This window comes from Gymnoscopelus braueri, assembly GCF_963280865.1.
Source record: "Gymnoscopelus braueri genome assembly, chromosome: 22".
NCBI lineage: Eukaryota > Metazoa > Chordata > Actinopteri > Myctophiformes > Myctophidae > Gymnoscopelus > Gymnoscopelus braueri.
Window position 1 is genome coordinate 33,473,746 of NC_137624.1, and position 21,310 is coordinate 33,495,055.

Here is a 21,310-nt window from a genome sequence, read left to right on the forward strand (position 1 = left end):
GAACCACGTGTCACAACTCTTATCTTTCAATGGCTCTGGTTTGACGTCACACACAACTTAACCCTTGGGCAAGCAATGTCGATTTGTGCAGGCGTGTCCTTATTTGGGCATTGTACGCCTACTGCTAGCAGCTGCCCTAGGAGACATGTTTTCAATTTGCATTAAATCAATGGTTCTCAACCTTAAACATTTTAAGGATTCCCAGTTTGATTTGCATTAGGCCATGGACCCATATTTGATAACTTTTTTTCTTCTCTGGGACCCCAATATACACTGTAAAATCCTCTGTCAATTTAACTCTCAGAAATACAGACCCATCCGTAATGGTCCATTTGGACCCCTGGTGGTCCCCGGACCAGAAGTTGAGAAACAGTGCATTAAATATTAGTGAAGAGAATTTGGAATATTGCCGTTTGCGCATGGCTTCATTTGTGGATGTTATGCCTAAGGGATAGCTCACCCAATCGATTAGTCACCCCATGGAGACTTGAATTCATGGATATTTTGGGAGTTTTTGTCGCATTCCTAAGCCAATAATTTGATGACCAGCGGACCGGTAGGCAGCGGTTCCGGTAGGAGACACAAAGGAGACTCTTTGGGTCTCCTACCGGAACCGCCGCCGGTCATCAAATTATTGGCTTAAGAATGCGACAAAAACAAAAACATATCCATGAAATGAAGTCTCCATGGGGTCACTGATCGAGTCATTTTGGGGGTTAACTATCCCTGTAACCATGTGAATCCTAGCGTCCCTATTCTGGGCATGTCATGATAGGCGCAACATTCAGCGGGATTTTTTTTTTTTTTTTTTAATGCTCATAGATCATCTTGAAGATCATCCAAATGGTTTTTGGTGTACCCAAATAATATTTTTCCAGGTTACCTAAGATCGTGAGATTGATAGACAATGACAAACCATTTCCATTATATACGTACATGGCCTGACAAAAATGTATGGAAGTTTCCCTGAGAAATTACTGGTGAATATGTGCATTCCACAGCTTACTGTTTGGACAGGGGGCTTGTTTTTAAATTTAAAAGCTTATCATAATTCCCCTCTTAATGACTAGGGGTCACATAGAACTTTATAAAAGACACAGATTGCAAGATTTGCGATGCCTTGCTTGTCTAATGTGACGAGTAAATGAGCTTATGTCCAAAACAATTGCATCGAGAAGTTTCAAAGCGTTTATTTGAACTCCATTTGTGGGTTTTGGGTAAGTGACAAAGAAGACTTACTTTCTTGGCTTGGCATTCCTTTGCAACAATTATTTCTCTTCACTTGACTTCTAAATCCTTCCACCAAGAGAAAAACAAATTGTATGGCAAAGAAAACTATATTTGCTTCTAATGGTTTTTGTGAAAGGTGTCTATCTTCAGTTCACCATCAAGTGGTAATATCACCCACAAAATACAGGCAAGTCAGATTTTCTTGTGGTATGTGATCAGTGACTGTAGCTACAGCAAGGCACACTGAACAGATCGTTGCCATCAGGCAGAAACCTTGTATCTCCATATTTCTTTTAATGCGCTTTTCGCAAATTAATGTCCTACTTCATCATACAAGAATGTCTCACAAAAGCAGTGAAAATAGCTTATCTACAAGATCGTAGATCAACTATTTTAACCAAATTTTTGTATATTTTATAATAATAAAAAAAAGGAACAGTTTTGTACATACAAGGCTGCTTCTACCCGACAGCGACGATTTTCAAATTCCAATCCGTCTCGGCTTGAACTGAGAACCCATGAAATCCTGTCACCGACATAAAAACCATTGTAGCAGAATGTGAATAAAGTTTGTTCCAAAATTAGGTACTTAGCTCACCGAGCACCCGTTTCAAAGGCTGTCGCTGAAGAAATGTAAAACTCACTTGTGGAAGAAATTTCAGCACAACAAAACAATGTAATGGAAACTCTTTTGATATTTTGTTTAGGAACAGTTTTCATTAAACAAATTAAGACTTAATGAATAAAATGTTAACATTCTGGTGTTCATTCTGGACTGTTGATAATACGCTTGTGGATGTAAACAATATTTCACTTTGGGTGATATTTACATTCTGGCATACAGACCTCCATAAATTCACAGTCAAGTCAACCTACAGATTTGCATCCTTTAAGGGCAACTTTGTCGTTTTGCACCCAGATCCTATTTTAATGAAGATGAGGACATAATAAATATGATGTTGGAGTCTGTCTTAATATCAAAACACAAAAATGTCACCTCAACTTCATTAAAATAGGGTTTGGATGCAAAATCAGCAAAGCTGCCCTTTAAGACCCACCAATGTATGCAGAAAATACATTTAAAGTAAATTTGAGTTTACAAAATAAACCTAACATATATTTTACAACTTGATTTGCTAGATAAGAATTTTCTATAATATAACAACAACTACTAAATAGGATGCTACATTATGTGAATCACTGTTTCCTCATGGTAAAGAGCAATTTCTCACGATTAGAAGATTTCAGCAAGCAATACTGAATTGATTCAATTCTTTTTCTTTCAGGCTGATAGGTTGTTGATCAAAATCAGCCTGTTTTTTCTTTTTTTGTGTCGCCCCATCAGCCAGATCTGAACTCGACATTCCATGCAGAATCTTAATTCATTAGAGGACATACAATTATTTAATTACATAAGCCTGCTTTAAATCGGTCTTCAATAGCCCTGAATAAGACTTGGCACTTTTCTGAATTTCCAATGCTTCAGTGTTGTACTTGATAACCTATTGATGATAGCCGACAAGCTTTCTTCTGACTTTAGCTCTGTGATCCTACTGGCCCAAAGCATTTAGATCAGGACATTGCTCACATTAGAAACCTTGTGAGGGGAGCTATGCAAAAATGTTTAAAGGTTCGGTCAAAGTGAAATATTGCACATTAAAAACAGCTTGACAAAAATATAGGGTTTACAAAATCCATTTCCAGACATAAAAAATACACAAGTAGTGCACCACAACTGCACAGTAGTCACATGCCATATTTTCAATGGCAGAACACCCCAACCCATTTTTGAACTGCAGCAGTTCCTGAAAAAATAGGAAAATGTCTTCAAGATTATCAGACAGATAATACAGAAATCTTTCAATTTGACCATCTAACTCGCGTTCCGCCACTGTTTGCATTCGGTTGTTTAGCAACTATAACTTTAAAAAGGTTCTATACAATTAAAGGTCATTTTTGTACACCAACGGACACAGGGAAAGCACCTTAATCGGTTACAAAGTACAGCCTTCATATCGTATTACCTCTTTATCCAATTACCCCCTGTAAGTGTTTCAGAAGCTCGCTCATTCAGTGTAAGCGGAGAACCGACATCGGAGAAAGCCTGGATGTCATCCACACCGTCGAGGAGTAGACAGAAGTCTCGAAAGAGACTCTTCAGAGTTCAGTCAATTTGACTTCCTCGCCTCCTTTTTTTTCAAAGAAAGTGCAACACAGTCTGTAATACGGTAGTAGCATCCGTCCGATGCCGAAAGTTATAGGTAATAGTCTAGCTTGCTCTCTATTGTCTTGCAGCCTTTGACGGAGAAGACTCTCTCTGACTTAGGGAAGTAGACGAGGTCTCTGGCCACCTTGTCGGCCACGTCTTGGTCTGGTACCAGGCCCTTGGCAGCCATCTCAGCCATAGTACACAGGATAACATGTTTGTATTCCAGAGGGAGAAAGGGTACGAAGAAGTCCACCAGGTTCTTGTCTATCAAGTTGGTATGCCATAGCCCACCTACACCATGAAGTTGAAAAAGAAAGAAAAAAGGAACATTGAGAAAAAAGCTGTCTGAATATTTTTTTATTTAAGCGCTTAATCTGTCCCCCAGGGGTCTATACTTGGTCCCCTCCTTTTTCAAAAGATATTTTTGGGGATTTTCTGCCGTTATTGAATAGTACAGTGGAAGAGTTAAAGGAAACAGGGAGAGAGACACGGCGAGTGACATGCAGCAAAGATCACAGGCTCGGGAATCTAACCCACGACTCGCTGTCAGACTGCATTAGAGCCTATATGTATGCACTTTAACCACCAGGCCATTGGCGCCCCATGTCCCCTATACAACGACTATCTTTGCCAAAAAATAGTTAGCCTATTATTACATGCCCAGAATGGGGATGCTAGGGTTCATGTGGTCAATCAAATAAAAGTTTTAATGACAATGTACCTCTAATTGTAGAGGCATTTAAGTAAGGTATGAAAGCACACTGTACAGTACTCACTTTGCTTGTTGTTGAACACAGCCAGAGAAAGAGTCATTTCCAGGTCTTTCAGTTCAATCTCCTCCCTGTCTCGTCCTGATCTCCAGAAATCCAGAGTTGTCTGTATGATGCTGTCCCCTCCAGCATTACTATTGCAAACAAAATATTAAAACCATACATTAAAACTTTGTATTAACACCTGCAGAGTTCACAATTCACAAAATCAGTACACAACACATTCAAGTAACAACAGTTTCAACTAATTAATAAGAGCACGTTATTATCTTCACGCCAGGGGGGGGGGGAATCAATATTTACTATTGGACTACTCTGGGCTAAATTAGATTTATTTCAGCTGTGCCGAGTACTTCACTGAGCTGAGAATAAACATAATATAATGTTGCACACTGGATAAAGAAATAGGAGGAAGGATGGATGGATGCTGTTACTTCTGAAACATTATACAGTATTTCTAATTGATTGTTTGCATAATTACAAAGAAAATGTATTGGTGATAGTAACTAGGCCAGGTTTGAAGGATTGGTACTAGTACATGAAAGAATGAGAAAAGACAACCATACACTGGAATTAAAGCTGAGGAAGGCTTTCCCACTCTCTTAACCACTTAACCGTATATACTTAGTTGACTGGGATCCTGCAAGGGTCTATACTTGGTCCCCACCTTTTTTCCCCTCAACACCAAATCTCTTTGCCGAAAATGTTCGCCTATTATGACACGGCCAGAATACGGACGCTAGGATTCATATGATCAATAACAAAATGAGGTATTTCCAAGACCATTGAAAGACTATTTTGGGTCCAGACGAGGCAAATAAAGGGAGCTTTAGTTAAACTACTGATACCACATATAGGCTCTAATGCCTGACAGCGCGTCGTGGGTTCGATTCACGTTCCCGATGACCTTTGCTGCGTGTCACTCCCTGTCTCCTTCTCCCCGTTTCCTGTCATTCTCTACTATATACTATCAATAAAGGCAGAAAAGCGCCCAAAAAATATCTTCAAAAGAAACCTACTGTAAGCTAGACTGTTTGGAGACACAAACCAAACACAAACCACTGGCATCATTGTTCTAACGCCTACATGTACATTGTACATACATTGTACTGTTATGTTAGTGTAGTGTCCCCATATCTGGCCACAACTGAGCTAGCTTTCTTGGCGCAGGGGGTCGTTGGCCAGATTTGTGAGCCGTGGACTTCCGAGTTCGATCCCGGCTCGGGGTGCTGCACTGTTCAGTCGTTACACTGGTGTCAGAAGTGGCGCGTTGCTCACGTGAGGGAACTCGAAAGTGACTGGAGTGAAGCGCAAGGGCGTTCTTGGATTTGAACCGTGGGGAGAGTGTAGTGTCCCCATATCTGGCCACAGCTCGCTCCACTGAGTGAGCTAGCTTTCTTGGCACAGGGGGTTGTTGGACGGACTTGTAAGCCGTGGGCGCTTCACTGTTCGGTCGCTACATTAGCAACGCTTCTGCGAACACGTCCCACCAACAATTCACTGCTTGTACCTGTATGAGTAAGTGACAAATAAACCATTCTTGATTTAAATGTGAATATGTAAAATAATATCACAGTTTTGGGGGATTATCAGGTAGATAACATGACATAAAAAGCTAGCCATTACTTTAATTCCAATTTACATTCCCATCTCTCCAAAAACTTCGTTTTGCTTGCTTGGTTTGTGTCCCTTCAACCCGTTCCTTCCCAAGGTAAGAAATAATTGTTGTTGAAACTGATGAGTTTCGTCTTTACCTGAGGAAGATAAATATAGCTTTCCGATATGAGACTCCATCCAGTTTATCATAGTAGTCCAGGAAGGGCTTAATGCTGTCAATCAGGCCAGGATGCATCTTGTCCATCTCATCAAAGATGAACATGGATCTTGCACAGTCGGTGACGTTGCCTCTAATCCAGTGCTGCAACTGAGACTGGGGGGATAAACAACAGACAAATGTAGAACGATAAAAACTATTCCATCTGTGTGGTTAGAACATTGGTTCCAAAACAGTGTGCCGTGAGACAAGCCAAGGTGTGCGATTTTGTGACTATTATATTTGATTATTAGATTTTGCATAGAAAATTATGCACAAATTAATAATGCATGTGTAATGTTAGGACTGTTCAGTACCGTTATATCCACAAGAGGGCGCTCGTCGCCGATGGTCAAGAACGAGCTTACAAAACATAATGTAAACTAATATTGGCAATATAAACTATACAAAAAGTTGTATTTTTATCCCACGATTTTGTAACCCATTTTTCACCCAGTGCCAATTGGCTAAGCATGTAATCCTGGGCACTACTCTCCCTCTACCAGCCTGGGGAGAGCCCCGAACTGAGCTCATGCTTCCTTCAATGCATGAGGAGTTAGCAAGCCGCTTCTTATCACCTGACAGGGGGAAGTTTCCCCGGTAGGACGTAGCGCGTGGAAGGAACCGCTATTCCAACCAGTTCCTTTCCTCTCCACAAAAAGTTTTTTTAATCTATACAATATATATCTACTATATTTATTTCTTTGCGTGCACTCATTTCCCAATACAGAAGCAAATTCTATACCCTAAACATTTTAATCACTTTCAGCCTGGCATCCCTAAAATGGTCATGTCTTTTATTTGTTTTGAAATCTTTACATGGGCTGGCTCCTCCTTATCTCACGGAACCTGTTGAACCTTACTCCACAGTTAGGGCTCTGAGGTCCACTGACAAGTCGCTCCTGGAGGTCTCCCCCACGCTCTGGAACAGCCTACCCCTCCTATCCCCATTAGAACTGCTCAGTGGGGTTTTTAAATCTCACCTCAAAACTCACTTCTTTTCTCTAGCTTTTAATGTTGTTTGAATCTTTGTCGTTTACCTTGTTTAATATGTTTTTGCTCTCTCAGGGTTAAATTAACACTTTTTTTAAAAGTATTAAGTTGTTAAATATGTCAGTCTTTTCATTGTATATTTAAGTTATTTGTCATATTTGCCCTGTGCAACCTTTGTTTACGAAGCCTAAAAACCACACAGAAATGTACTTTTTATTCACAATATTCCAATGTTCAACGACAGAAACACAATTAAATCAATTATTTGAGTGACAATTAATCGTCAAATGTAAGATTTCATAACCGTAACAGCCCTAAACATTAACAGGAGGATTTATTGATAGACGTTGGCTTACCTTGTAGGAGTCAATTTGATTTGCATGAGGGAAGTGAAGTTCAGCTGTGAAGATATGGACAAATTTGCTGTCCATGCCCTCTTTGTAGATGTTCTCCGCTATGAGCTGGCTGACAAAGTTCTTCCCTGTACCGGTCCAGCCATGGAGAGAGAGGACCAGGGGCTTCTTGGGGTTGTTGTTGTTCATGAATCCAGACACCGCTTTCACGATGATGCGCGTTGCTACGTGCTGCCCAAACAGCTTGCGCTCCAGGTCAGCCTCCAGACCTAATGAATGCAAAGTATAACAACATGATTACATATTATGTTTGTGTGGTAATGTATGCACACCTCCAATAAGATATGCCATTTCAAGACTCGCTGATCGGATACTAATGCTTTGACAAAGGGACACAGGCCCCATTTTTCTTTTCTTTTTATATTTTTGGGGCCTTTTCTGCCTTTTTCAGACAGGAAACTGAGAGAGAACTATGGGAGTGAGGTGGACCGAAGACTTGCTGTCAGGCATTAGAGTAGGGATGCGACAATATGAAAATTACATGTCACGATTCTTGTGGCAAAAATAATTGCGATTAACGATATTATCGTGATCATCAAAATATGTTTAAAACTTAAAAGCATCCCTATTCTGGGGGGATAAAAATGGCCCATCTACAAGCTCACAACGCGCTGCAACGAAACGTGTTGCGAGCTTGTAGATCTGCTATTTTTGGCGAATCGATTTGTGTAGTGAAATAAGAGCGCATCAAATGCTCTTTACAGGTGCATTTTATCAAGTGTAGAGGGTTTAAGTGGTACTGAACTTGCAGCTCACCAAAAGCTAATTCATCCCAGTGTATGACGGAGGACAATTTCAAGATAAATTAAAATCTCTGCGATACTATTGTGAGTGTTTTTTTATCACGATAATAATGATTATCATCCCATCCCTACATCAGAGCCCACGTAGTACGTGCCCTCATCGCCCTAACCATTCGGTTACCGGGTCTTCCCACAGGCAGGCCCTATTTAAAGAGATAATCTAATTACACAGTAACATTTCCTCAGTATTAAATGTATCCATTTGTAACCCTGTATTACACTCTAGGTTAGATTAAAGCTGCAATCGGATAAGTTTAGTGTCCTATGCAGGATTTGAACTGAAGTATCCCATATGAGAGATCAAACCTACTCGACACAACAACAGGTTCTACATTTCTCAATGAAAGAGTGGGGGGAGGCCACCTCCAACCACCCACGCATTAAAGGTAGGGTAAGTGATTTTCTTTGGTTAAAATAAGTGTTAAATAGCTCTATATTCTGATAGTACTCATTGCTATAGAGTGTTTGATCAGTAACAGGAGTCTCCATGTCTCTCCAGCTCTTTATAAAACAGAAAATGCATTTTCGTTTCAGTTTCATTTCCAATTTTATCCAATAAGGATAGAGAACTCAGTCAGGATACAGATTAAACAAGTGAAATTGGAAGTGATGACACAAAGAAATGAGCAGGCAAAATTGGAACTGGAACACTATAAAAATTAAGCTGATAAATGGGTACTCTCTTCTGATTGGCTGAAATATTGTCACCTACCAAAAAATGTATTTTCTGTTTATTAAAGAGCTGGAGAGACGGGGAGGCCCCTGTTACTGAACAAACACTCTATAGCAATGGTTACTACCACAATATAGTGCTTTAACCTTTTAACAAAATACTTTTTGTTTTAACCAAAAAATATCACTTACCCTACCTTTAACATACAATCTACTATACTCACTGCCTCTTAGTTTTAGCCATGATTTTTCTGCCACTGTTCTTTGCAATTGTTTTATATTATTTATTTTCTTGTTTTTTGCTCTGGTTGCCACTGTTCCTTGCTATTGTTCTATATTTTATTTTTTTGCTCTGTTTTTTGCTTTTCTTGCTCTGTAAAGCACTTTGAGCTGCATTTATGTCATGAAATGTGCTATATAAATAAAGTTTATTATTATTATTATTATTATTATTATACAGATGTAGGCTACTAGTTAGAATTGTATTGACACACTTTAGCTACAGATAAATTAAAAATAACATAAAATAAATTCCAGATTACAGCTTCAAGCCTTCAACACTTGGGGTTTTGCAGATTAGTGTTACATTGAAATGGGCCTCCTTGCAAATAAATAAACATACTTTTGAGAGTAGCCCAAGCTCGTTTCTTCTTCCTAGTTAACTTTAACACAACATGACAAGTCAGAGATCCTTCAATCAACGACGACACCACCACCACACATATCCTCACCCGTTGCATTAAAGGCTATCCATCTTTTATCACAACTCTCATGCAAATAGCTGAAGATAGTGCGAGCAGCCAGGCCGGTCAGAGCAGCCGCCGCCGCGGTGAACGGCTCCATGGCGTGCACTACACTCACACTGCACGTTATGGAGATTATAGAGATCAAAAACACTTTATACGTTGTGTTCATGGTCAAATATTACGACATTAAAAACAATTGATGAGATTCAAATGAAATAGAAACACTAATAAAAAGCTATAATCCGTGTTATTGTTATGCGGAACAGATTGTTTGCCAGCCAGAAGAGAGGAGCGCGTACATCCTGGTAACATGCTCTCGCGTCATCAAAACGCGACATTTCCTACTATTTTGGTGCGTTCGATTAAAACAGAAACGTTTCGAAATATTTGTTTTTGGGGCGAAAACACTGCGAAATGGCGTCTCCTTGGGTTGGACAGGTACAATGACTGACTGTTATTGCGCCATAGCACAACACCATTAACAATACGCCTTCTCGGATGCAAAAAAAGCGGTTCGAAATAGATTTATCATTATTTTTGAAAATTATGTTTAACGTTCAAGAACGCAACCAGCGTATTGTTAACATAAGAACACGTATCACGTGTCACGTTGGTAGACAGTAAAATACAGTGTTATTTTCAGTGGCGTAAAGTAACTAAGTACATTTACTCAAGTACTGTACTTAAGTAAAATGTTGAGGTACTTTTTACTTTACTGGAGTATTTCTAATTGTCTATAATTTTACTTCTCCACTACTTCTCAGAGCCAAATATTGTACTTTTACTCCACTACTTTTATTTGAAAACTTTAGTTACTAGTTACTTTTCAGATATAAATTATTATATTATAAAACATACATTAACCACTTTAGCCCTATTTTATACCTAGGCTATTTGAAAATAGCCGATCTACAAGCTCACAACGCGTCGCAAAGCGACGCGTTGTGAGCTTGTAGATCTGCTATTTTCAAACATTTTAGTACTTTTACTTTTGGTACTTTAAGTACATTTTGGTACCGATACTTTTGTACTTTTACTCAAGTCAATTTTTTATTCAGGACTTTTACTTGTAACAGAGTACTTCTACATTGAAGTATTGATACTTTTACTTAAGTAAAACATTTGAGTACTTTTTCCACCACTGGTTCTTTTTTTTAATTATTATTGTAACCCTTGCGGGTCCATTTGGTTACATTTGATTCACACTCTTAACCGGGGCGTGTTCAACAAACCAAACGTTGGTTTTGTTCAGCCCAATCAGCCGTTTACATGAACGTCATTACCTGATCTGTTCATAGAGATCCACTCCGGTTGGCAACACTCGCTGAAATAATTGAATATGTTGGGGTTGGTGGCCAAGAAGCTGGTGGCGAAGGCTGCCATGCCGAGGGCTATGCTGGTGCTGATGGGCTCCAACGCGGTGGTCAGTGTCATGCTGACCAGTAACACCAACAGCAGTGGATGCAGCTTGTTGTGAGGCTGCATTTCAACAATGACGATTTCACAATGATTTCACTAAATTGTCGCAAAACTCCCGTTAAAACCCGCAGCACTGATTCGATCTCTTCCTGCGTGTCAGTTCAGAGACACCCTTTATGTTTGAATCAATGGTCCAAAACAACACGATCGACAACAAACAGAGGAAACTAAACTCAGGAAACCAACCAGGAAGTTGTTCTCATGAAATCAACGCTGCCTGGGCAGTGGGCCGTGTTGCCAGATGTTGCGAGGGAAACAAGCAAGCAACTGGGTATATGAAAACAAGCCCAAAAGAAGCGACTGGATCACACTTTTAGACACCAGCTATTTGCAAATAGCAGATCTACAAGCTCACAACGCATCGCATATTTTTTTAAAGTGCAAAATGTGGAATATTTTTTTAATGTGATTTTAACACAAATCTTGAATGAATTAAGGTCCCTGGAACTAAATATTCTCAGGGGGGGGTCCTCCTCCAGGACAAATACATATTAATTTGGAGATCCTTGACCTTGACATGAACATGTTTGAGAAGTTGACCACTGGTTTCAACCATAATTTAAAAAAAAACAAGCCCAAAGTGGCTTATAATAAGCGGACATGGCAACACTGTACCTGGGGCGTGTTCAACAAACCAAACGAGAGGAATAACTGCCGTTAATTTTTTTTTTTTACCTGATCTGTTCAAAGAGATCCACTGGGGTTTACAGCCTTCGATATTCCTATGAAATAGGTGGTTGGCCAGGTAGCCGAACGCCGCCACGCTCCCCGCGACGCCCAGGCTGATGCTGACGGGATCCAGGAACGCCGTGGTCACGTTGACCAGTAACATCAGTATTAACATCAGTGAAGCAGCTGGCTGCTTGTGAGGCTGCATTTCTTCACATCGATGTCACCAACTTCTTCTTAAAACCCAAACAGCACCGATTCGATATTGATGTTTAAATGATCAAAAACCAACCAAAGCAGAATCAGCAACGACCCAGGAAGTGGATCGAAGTGAAACTGTGCACTGCGTCTCTACACACACGCCTCGTTCGTTGTTGTGTTGAAATGTAAACCAAGCGTCACGTTTCTATTCTGAATTCACCAGTGTGATCCGGGTCTAGAGCTCGCCCTACTGTATCCGGTGCTTTTTCACGCACACATATATGCGATCACCGTTTCCGTATCCGCTCTTAGACCCCAGACTGGATATGCAACCTGCAAAGCTCAATTGATCCCAGTCTTATGTGCAGCTAGGCAAGCCACGATGACGCCAGCGTCCAAAGTTGAACACAAAGCTGCCCTTTAATAATTTATTTATGAAGCCCGTCGCAGTATGTATTCACAATGATAACACACACAGTGCGTGTTTTATTAATGGTAAAGGTATGGGCTTTTAGGTTGTCAAAAATATAAGTCCAAAAATATCAAATGTGCACATTGGGTTAGGGTTAACCCACATTTTGCAACACTATACTATTGCACTGGTGTTATGTATGTACAATAATATTTGTGCAAACTAAATGCATGCAGAATGCATACAATATTTCAACAAATTAGTTTGAAATGTGGATGGGAGGGTAAATTGTTGTTTGCTATTACCATTACACCTAAAGCTGGTTGTTATCAATTACAAATTTACAATTTAGCAGAATCTCTTAATCCAGAGTGATTTACAGTGAGCAGGGAAAACACAAGGCAATACATCATATGCATAGAAATAGTAATCTAGGATCATAGGTAAACCAAGAACCTATCATCAGTCTAAACAGTATAATATAAAAAACATATATCAAATCTGTAATCTGTACATTGAAACTACAGACATAGGATGCCAGGTCTGCAAATCTGACATCTGTCTACATGCTATCTAAATTACATTTTAGCCTTTGCATATGCCTGCAGGGTCATCAAGGCTATAGGGCAAGTGCTACAAGCTAAAGTGGAGACTGAAGAGGTGAGTCTTCAGATTATGGAGGAAGATTGGGAGAGAGTCTACAGTTCTAACTGCAATGGGTAGTTCGTTCCACAGTTTGGGAGCCAGAAGGGAAAAGAGTCTGGGACGTGTGGAGTGTTGTCCCGGATGTCAGTAACGGTGGTAATTGGTGGGGTGTTGTATGGGGTGTCTCGTGTCTGGTGTGCCTATAGGAGAACAGCAACCTAACCAAAGTTAGAGCTTGTGCCATTTCTCCCATGTACCTCAATCATCTGTAAGACTAGATTTCTCACACAGAATGAATACAACCTGGGAGATTTTTTTCTTATTAATCATCATCATCATTATTTCCGTCTTTATTTGTGTAGCAAAAACAAGGTTATCAAAGTACTTTACAAAAAACATAACATTTACAGCAGCATGACATTATGAAATTAAAGTAAAACAAAAAAGTATAACGGGCCGTGTGTTCACTGAGGCTTTTTTTCCCCGGCTGGAAACGACAAAGCGTTGGCCTAACATATTTCCACTCAAGCATCAAGCATATAAAAAACAGACACAATGTCAAGGCGTAGGAACACCAAGTCTCTTTCTTCTTAGACCTGGTGCCAAGCGTTAAGTCAGATGTACACAAAGACAATGGAGACTACAGTTCTAACTATTCAATATACCTCACTGGTTCTTAAAGTTAGGTACAGGGACACTCTGGGTTACTTGAGGGGGTTCCAAATGGGCCCTTAAAAAGGTCTGCAACTCTTACTCTTACTCTTACCCTCACGGGTCCATTTGGTTCCACATTTGTACACTCTCAGAGTTATGGTGGTCCACATACCAGCACTGACAGTGTGATAAAACCGGTTCTGGAAACGGTTCCAAATGTGATGGAACATGACATTGATGTTCCTCAATGTTGGATCCGGTTCCTCCGATTGCTCCGGTCCTGCATCTCAACCCTATGCAGGTGTCTCTTGGCCTAAACACACAGTAGAATCCTCAAGCTGCAATCCGTAAGTTTCCGTATGTCTTAACCCGGGATTTGGACCCGCCTGATCTCCCATGTGGGAGATCAAACTTGTACTGCTCTTCTAGGGACGCACCCCTGCTTGGACTGGGGAGATATTGCGCTTGTGAGCTTCAGGCAGTACTACTTGTCAACTAGTAGGTGTCCTACCGGGCATCAGGGTCTAAACGTCTCAATGGAAGAGCAGGGAGACCACCTCCATCCCCAGATGTTGTACTAGTAGGATTGGTTAAATATCAATTAATTCAAATAAGTTCCAGATTGCAGCTTTAATTTAAGTTATAGATGCAACCAAATTGTTACATCTGTCAACAGTAACAAATGGATAAATTAATACAGGAGTTTACTGTAATAATAATAATAATACTAAATGAAATTGATATAGCACTTTTATATGTTCTCAAATACTGCTGGCTTTGAGCTGAAGAAAAGGCCTTTACTTGGAATTGCTTGCAGTCTCACTTTCACCCAGTAGAGGGCAGGCTAGGACGGATGCAGGCAGGGATAAAAGAAATGCAGGTTGTCATAAGGAAACAATGAAATCCCATTTACAGCCTTTTCTCCTCACAGAATGAGGATGCCTGTGTGTATCTGTCCCCTGCTGCAGAACTCGAGGACCATCTGACCGATGGACTTCAAAGTAGGCGCACGCGTGTATTGCCGATGGTGGATGTCCAGAGCTGAAAATCCACAATGTCTGTGTGTGTCCATTTAATGTCCATGGCCTATTTGGAGATAGCCGTGTCTGTCTGTCTGTGTGCCTTTCATGCCCATATATGGGTATAAAAGTACTCAGACAGCAGGGGTTGGATGAAATTGTTATCCCACCTGAAAATGTATACATGTTCTGTTTACTTAAGAGCTGGAGAGATTGCGAGACCCCTGTTACTGAATAAACACTCTATAGCAATGATTACTATATTAGAATATAGAGATTTAACTATTTTTTAAACAAAAATATCAAACATCAAAGCACCTTTAACTCAGAGAGTGTAAATGTAACCATATGGACCCGTAAGGATCCATTTTCCGCTTGGTTACATTGTGTGCTCGCTAATGTGACTAATGAGTCCTCTCACTGCAAAGCAGCAGCCTGCTACCAGAACACAAACTGATGGACAACCTGTTCAGAAAGCTATAAATCAAATCTAAACTAAAACTAGAGAATTTTGGACCAAAACTGTATGTAAGTAAAAGGCAATGGACCTCCAATGCTTCCAATTAAGAACTTTCCCATGTTCACTGAGACTACTGGGACCAAAGAGTGTGGAATCAAATTCAGCCACACACACAGACACAGACATTAACACACACACACCATGCTGACCTTGACCACCAAACAACATTGATTCTACTCTGCTCTGCTCTCTACTCTATGCTTTTTCTTAAGGTGTTGTTTGGGACAGATGGACAGGCGGACCTAACCCTAACCCTGACTGACATTACCGTACTTGGAGCACTGTTTAGCAGGACAAAAAAAAAATCAAGACTTTGAGTTTAAAGAGCCCGTAAACAGGAAATGCTCTGTTTTGGGCATGTTTGGACATGCTCAGGTGAGTTTCGTTGATGTCACCAGTGTCACTTGATGGCATTCCTCATGCATTAAAGGAGGCATGAGCTCAGTTCTGGGCTCTCCCTAGGCTGGCAGAGGGAGAGGATTACATACGCTATTGGCACTGGGTGAAAAAGTGGGCATCGTGGGATAAAAACTTAAAAATAAATAAATAGAGTGCACCACCATCTTTTGTCCAGTGAGTCATGCTATACCTATGCATCGGCATCTTTTGGCTAAAAATAATTATTTCACTGCCTTCCTTCAATATACTTATATGGTCTGAATAAAAATGTATACATAATACTGGTTATATGCCTACTCATACTGGGTTCGGGTACTTCCTGTTTACGCTGTCATTACTGTACTGCCCTCTTGAGTATTTTCAAATAATCACCAAAATGCAATTCTGCACAATCTGCAGTGGTTGTGTTCTCAACCTTTTCTAGATGAGGGCCCACTTGGAAATCTCAAAAGCGTACGCGGCCCACCCATCTGACCCCTTAACGTGGCAGCCATTCGGCTGCTATATGGACAGCGCTAGGCCTACTTAAACTAACACTCCAGATGGATTTAAGTGTGTGTGTGTGTGTGTGTACCTCAATAGGACAGCAACAATGAAGTCTTCTGGGCAGCGACCATGTGCGACTCTGCTGCGGGCCCTTGTGGACAGATACTCACTGCAGGTCACATGCATTGCCAGGCATCTTGCTCATACTCTGCTAAATGTTTCACATTGCCACATCCCCCATGTACAATGTAGTATTTTGCTGACAGACCTCATGGGAGCCAAGAAAATACTGGCTGTTTACTGAGCTAGAACTCTGTCCCCTATATCAATGGTTCCCAAGCTTAATGTGCAACATTGTTTACTCACTCAACAACAAACCAACATACAATATAAGTGTATACAGGGTATGCACATTTCTAAAGTTACAATTTAATGACTTTTAAGACCTTTTTAATGCCAAATTGTCCAAATAGTCAAATGTTACGAAAGAAACAGGCAAACATTGTGAAAATAGACGATCTACAAGCTCTCAATGTCCGTTGTGAGCTTGTAGTTCGGCTATTTTCACAATATTTATCTGTGAAACCGAGTAAAACTAAATGTAATGCCTACAATTCCAAGTGCTTGTCATGGTGGGGGGGTCCACAGTTCAAATATTATATTTGGGGGTCGCGGCCTGAAATATTTGGAAACCCTTGTCCTATATCCATCTACAGCTCCAAACCTACAGTAAGAACATTCAATCTCTATATAACACTATACACTAAACAACTTAATTTGTCAAATAAATAAATAAAAGAAAAAAATAAATAAAAAAATGCAAAACGCCTTTGTTTGCAACAGAGCTTTTTTTTACATTTATTTATCCAAAACCCATTGCAAAAATTCCACGTGAAATCTGCGGTGGGAACCCATGGCGCATGATGATGGCGGAGGTAACTTCTGCGTTGGCCAACAGAAAAGGCATCATCCTTGCAGCACTCTATTCCACACAACAGTCACCGGTAAGAGAACCACTGCCCCATAACACTACGTTACACGATGAACAGAAAAAGTAGCGTGTTTGCAAGCTCACGTGTCGTGATGTGACATGTTCACCAATTAGTTTTTAATTCAGAAATTTTAGAAATTTATTTTGTTTTAAATTCTTTGAATTTTGTCCCCCAACTGTAATGACATGGGCCCAAAATTGGGACATCGGGGTTAAAGTGGTTAACTGATGAGCTAAACACAAACAAATGCATACTGTACATGCACTCATACATAAACAAAATATCGACATACTGCAAATATACTCACTCTCCCTTACACACACATCTGTGCAAATTGGGGTGTAATTATGGGTGCTCCGATCAGGATGTTGGGGGTCCGATATGCCTTTTCCAAATTTCAGACACATTTCAGTATATGATTTGACTGGTGTCATATTTCTATACAACACATTCATCATTGTCATGGAGTATTTTAGTTCAAGCCGCTGTGTTGGAAACAGGCAGCAAGGATCCCGTTTTGAAAATGAAGCTAATAAGTAAGTTATGAAAACGCTGAATTAATAGCCTAGATTAGAAGGCGTCGCCATTTCCACTCCTGCTGGTTGCAGTGGGTATTTGACCAGACTTTACACTTGATTCTGTTACCTAAGTAAACATTGTTATAAATACTTTATGCTTTCAGTCCGTGCTAGATTAAAGTCTTCTTTCAATCATCATGATATGCTTTTTGTCCCATTCATTTAAAATTTGATAAGTAGGGTATGCTTCTGCTCTTCCAGTCAATAGCATGAGTTTCCGGTTGGTTCTCCATACCGGACATTCCAATATGGTGGATCTGACTGAATTAGCAGAAATATGGTTAAATAATTTACTATATTCCCAATTGACTTTCATACCACTTAAACAGTGCAGCTTGCTCATAAAAGATCGGCGTTCTCGAATGTTAATTTGGCGACCGCCGATCGAGTCATTTGGAGGGAGAATTGTCCGACTTAGATCAGTGGGCCGGGCAATCAGAAATGGGAGCACCCCTAAATGTAATAGTTCATAAAAGATATTGTGCAATAAATCCTCCAAACATTATAATACACACATTTAGGATACACACATACACACATTTAAGTATAAGTGCATAATGTGTACGTGCAAGTGCATGTGTGTGCAAGTAAAACAAGTCAAACTTACAATCGCTAAAACTTCTATAGTAATCCCTGAAGTTTGTGTGTGTGTCCATGCTTGCGTGGGCGTGTGTGTGTGTGTGTGTGTGTACATTTTAGTGTGTGTATCATGATTGTCCCAGGAGATTGCTTGATAAAGATGAAAGGAAGCACACTGCCCTGAAGGTAAGAATCCATAAGACTTTCTGAATAAGGACTTTCCAGCCATTATACAGGACATTTCTCCCACTGGGAGAGAAGAAACAATACATGATTCCCCCTCATCCCTTGTCACTTAAACCCTATACACTTTGTAGCCCGGGGTCCCCCAGGGCTCTATACTAGGTCAGCACCTTTTTTGCCTCAACACCAAATTCCTTCTGCTGAAAATAGCCGATCTACTGTACAATGCTCACCAACTCTTTCAAGCTCTTGTGAGCTCGTAGACCAGCAATTTTGGCTGAATGTCCGTCCGCCCCAGAATAGGGACGCAAAGTGTTCCAAGTCCCTGTGGACATTATTCCTCCTCTGGAGGAAAAGCAATCAAGCTGATAATAGTTCCTGCAGGTCAGCCAGTGTGGCCGAGCCCATCCCTCGTGTGGCTTTTGACAGGCATCCCCATTAAGGGAACCGTAGAGCCAAGATGGAGGCCTAATCCCCCTGCCCCTCTGGACAAGGCTAGAGCAGTGGGTGGAGGAGGGGGTTAGATCGCTGGTGGAGGCAGGCCACCCTCTCTCTAGTCAGTTCTCCACGTTGGACCTGAGCACTGCAGGCCTGAGTCTCTGGTGCAGCCGGTAGTCCTGGCTGGCTGCTCTGCGCTGGGAGGACGGGGAGTAAAGCTGGGGGTTGGTCAGACCCGAGGTCTGAGTCCTGTTGCCTCGCGACAGGGCCCTGCTGCAGCTCAGAGAGCGCCTGTCCTCCGAGCCCAGGCTTCCGAAGGTCAACTGAGACGTCAGCTGGGCCTCGCAGACCTCCAGCAGCGAGGTGACCTGATCCCTCAGCGCCTGGGATTTAAACCTGCGACCTGCCAGGTAGAAGAAGGCTTCCACGAATGCCTGCAGTCCCATACCTTGACAGATGGCCGAGAAGAAAAGAGTTAAATTGTTGAGTTAAAAAACGTGACAAAATAAATGTGTGCCGTTTCAACATGACACATTTGATACAAACTGAAATTATAGAACCATTTGATTTGCTCTGAAATTGTTGTTCATTATATTGCACTGAACCATTTTTCACTTGCTGCTGCTAGTTGATGTATCATAAAACAATTCATAACATTCTTTCTATTGTTTTTGATTTCCCCAGACGTATCAGTAGGCAGAGATCTGTGATTGTCCTGGCTATGCGAGACAATAGAAAGCCAGAGATTTCCTTAATAACATTGCTCTTGCCAGCAAATGAATGATTCAAAATCATAAGCACTATAATAAGTCTGCATATGGCTCACAGGACAAAACCGGTAGGTGACTTATCAGTGTGAAACACAGATCTTATCTGGGGAGATTTCGTGGTAGATGTGCTATTTTTGCCAAATGTTTGGGTATTTTAGTATGGCAGTTAAGTAAGCAGTGTTGGGCAATAAGTAATATTATACTTATTACTTATTTAAAAAGTAATATTACAATACTGATTACTTTGTATCAAGAGTAATATATTATATTATATTACAAGCTCAAATGCGTCGCGTCTGCGACCTGTTGTGAACTTGTAGATCGGCTATTTTCAGTGTGCAACCCTGTTGTGCGGCAAAGTATAAATTCGTTTCAGATGTCAATTGAATACTTCACACATACTGTGGCTGAAAGCGATTAGCCTATGCTGCCCGCACAAAGTTTACAATGGACAACACCGTTTGTATCTTTGACGGACACAAACTAACATAACAAAATTACAATACCTCCAAGTGTTGAAATTATGCACGGAGGAACGTGGACCTGCGTTAGACCCCAGGCCTGCACGTAACTTTGCGTGATGGCGCATGCTTAAAAATAATAGATCTACAAGCTAACATCCTGTACCATCTCACAAGTGTTGATTGCTTGTAAATCTGTCGCAGTCTTGGCATACCCAGAATAGGGAGGGTTAGGGTTCATGTGGTTAAGGCTGGTGTTTGTGAGTAGCATGTGTTTGTGTGTTTATTACCTGCTTCTCTAGAGTCAGGCAGGGAGCTGGACCAGCGGCGTGTGATATCTATGTACAGGATATCCACCGATGCCATGGAGAAATGGCTGCTGCTTAGCTTACAGTTCCTACAACACAATACACTTACAATCAGCCAAGTTAGCCATTTCACTTTAGTAGGTACAACAGGTAAAACAGGAAATAATTCAAAAGGTCCAGTTGCATTAAATGTAAGGTTGGGAACCGGAGGAACCGGATCCAACATTGAGGAACCGGAATCGGTTCCATCACATTTGGAGAGCTTCCAGAACAAGTTTCACCACACTGTTAGAGCTGGTATGTGGACTTCACATCTACTTTACAATTACAATAGTGGTTCTCAAACCTTTTAATTTGAAGGACCTCACTTTGAAAACCACTACAACAATATGTACGCAATATTGTATGTATGATTGAATAATAATTAAAGCAAATTTATAATGAAGGCCACAATAATATATAAAAAAAATATATATATAGGAATCGTTAAGAGGGAATTGTTAAGGAACCGGAATCGTTAAAATCCGTTAGTATCCCAACCCCAATGTGCATTCTGTACACATACCGTTTATACCATTTAAAAAAAACAAAGATAATAATTCTTACCTGATGAAGGTACGGAAGGCGGTGGGGCCCAGGCGCATGTTGCCTTTGACGCCGAGGAAGCGCAGGAAGATGGCCGCGATGCGCTCCACCAGCCGCAGGTAGTTGAACTGCTTGGTGTATTTGGGGTAGACCTGCTTCAGGCACAGGGAGGGCAGCGTCCCAAAGTCCTCCTGCATCTTCTCTGGCGAGCCCACGTTCTCCTCCCCCTGCTCACAGCTGCCTCCTGGCTGGGATCTGTCGTTTACACAGGAAATGAAAAGGA

General features: G+C 40.9%; 2 protein-coding genes across 5 annotated transcripts in view; both read right to left on the reverse strand.

Annotated features, from left to right (window-relative positions):
* Positions 1-1,907: 1,907 nt before the first annotated feature.
* Positions 1,908-12,142, reverse strand: LOC308077815 (torsin-1A-like). 3 transcript variants are annotated; one of them, XM_080418764.1, is made up of 5 exons: positions 11,804-12,142; positions 7,372-7,637; positions 5,964-6,139; positions 4,216-4,343; positions 1,908-3,730 (listed from the first exon to the last, which is right to left on the reverse strand). In XM_080418764.1, exons 1-5 carry the CDS (start codon positions 12,003-12,005, stop codon positions 3,486-3,488), a joined length of 1,017 nt encoding a protein of 338 aa, XP_080274890.1. In that variant the 5' UTR covers positions 12,006-12,142; the 3' UTR covers positions 1,908-3,485. The 3 variants fall into 3 exon arrangements, with proteins under 3 accessions (XP_080274890.1, XP_080274889.1, XP_080274891.1); XM_080418763.1 differs by lacking the exon at positions 11,804-12,142 and adding an exon at positions 10,933-11,335; XM_080418765.1 differs by lacking the exon at positions 11,804-12,142 and adding an exon at positions 9,635-9,947.
* A 5,111-nt stretch (positions 12,143-17,253) lies between these two features.
* The window catches only part of ttll11 (tubulin tyrosine ligase-like family, member 11), a 28,428-nt gene continuing 24,371 nt past the window's right edge, over positions 17,254-21,310 (reverse strand). For both annotated transcript variants that reach the window (XM_080419609.1, XM_080419610.1), the window contains 3 exons: positions 21,049-21,282; positions 20,425-20,531; positions 17,254-19,351 (listed from right to left, as the gene is read on the reverse strand). In XM_080419609.1, coding sequence (XP_080275735.1) covers positions 19,023-19,351; positions 20,425-20,531; positions 21,049-21,282 — 670 coding nt within the window. In that variant the 3' untranslated portion in view covers positions 17,254-19,022. The remainder of the gene's footprint in view (positions 19,352-20,424; positions 20,532-21,048; positions 21,283-21,310) is intronic.

Bases quoted from the DNA above. Each gene is read 5' to 3' on its own strand.
- LOC308077815 (XM_080418764.1), bottom strand. From the start codon at position 12,005: ATGCAGCCTCACAAGCAGCCAGCTGCTTCACTGATGTTAATACTGATG. The intron at 7,638-11,803 runs GTAAAAAAAAAA...TGCATTCATTAG, and splicing joins GATCTCTTTGAACAGATCAG to GTCTGGAGGCTGACCTGGAG. The intron at 6,140-7,371 runs GTAAGCCAACGT...TTATCCCCCCAG, and splicing joins ATCAAATTGACTCCTACAAG to TCTCAGTTGCAGCACTGGAT.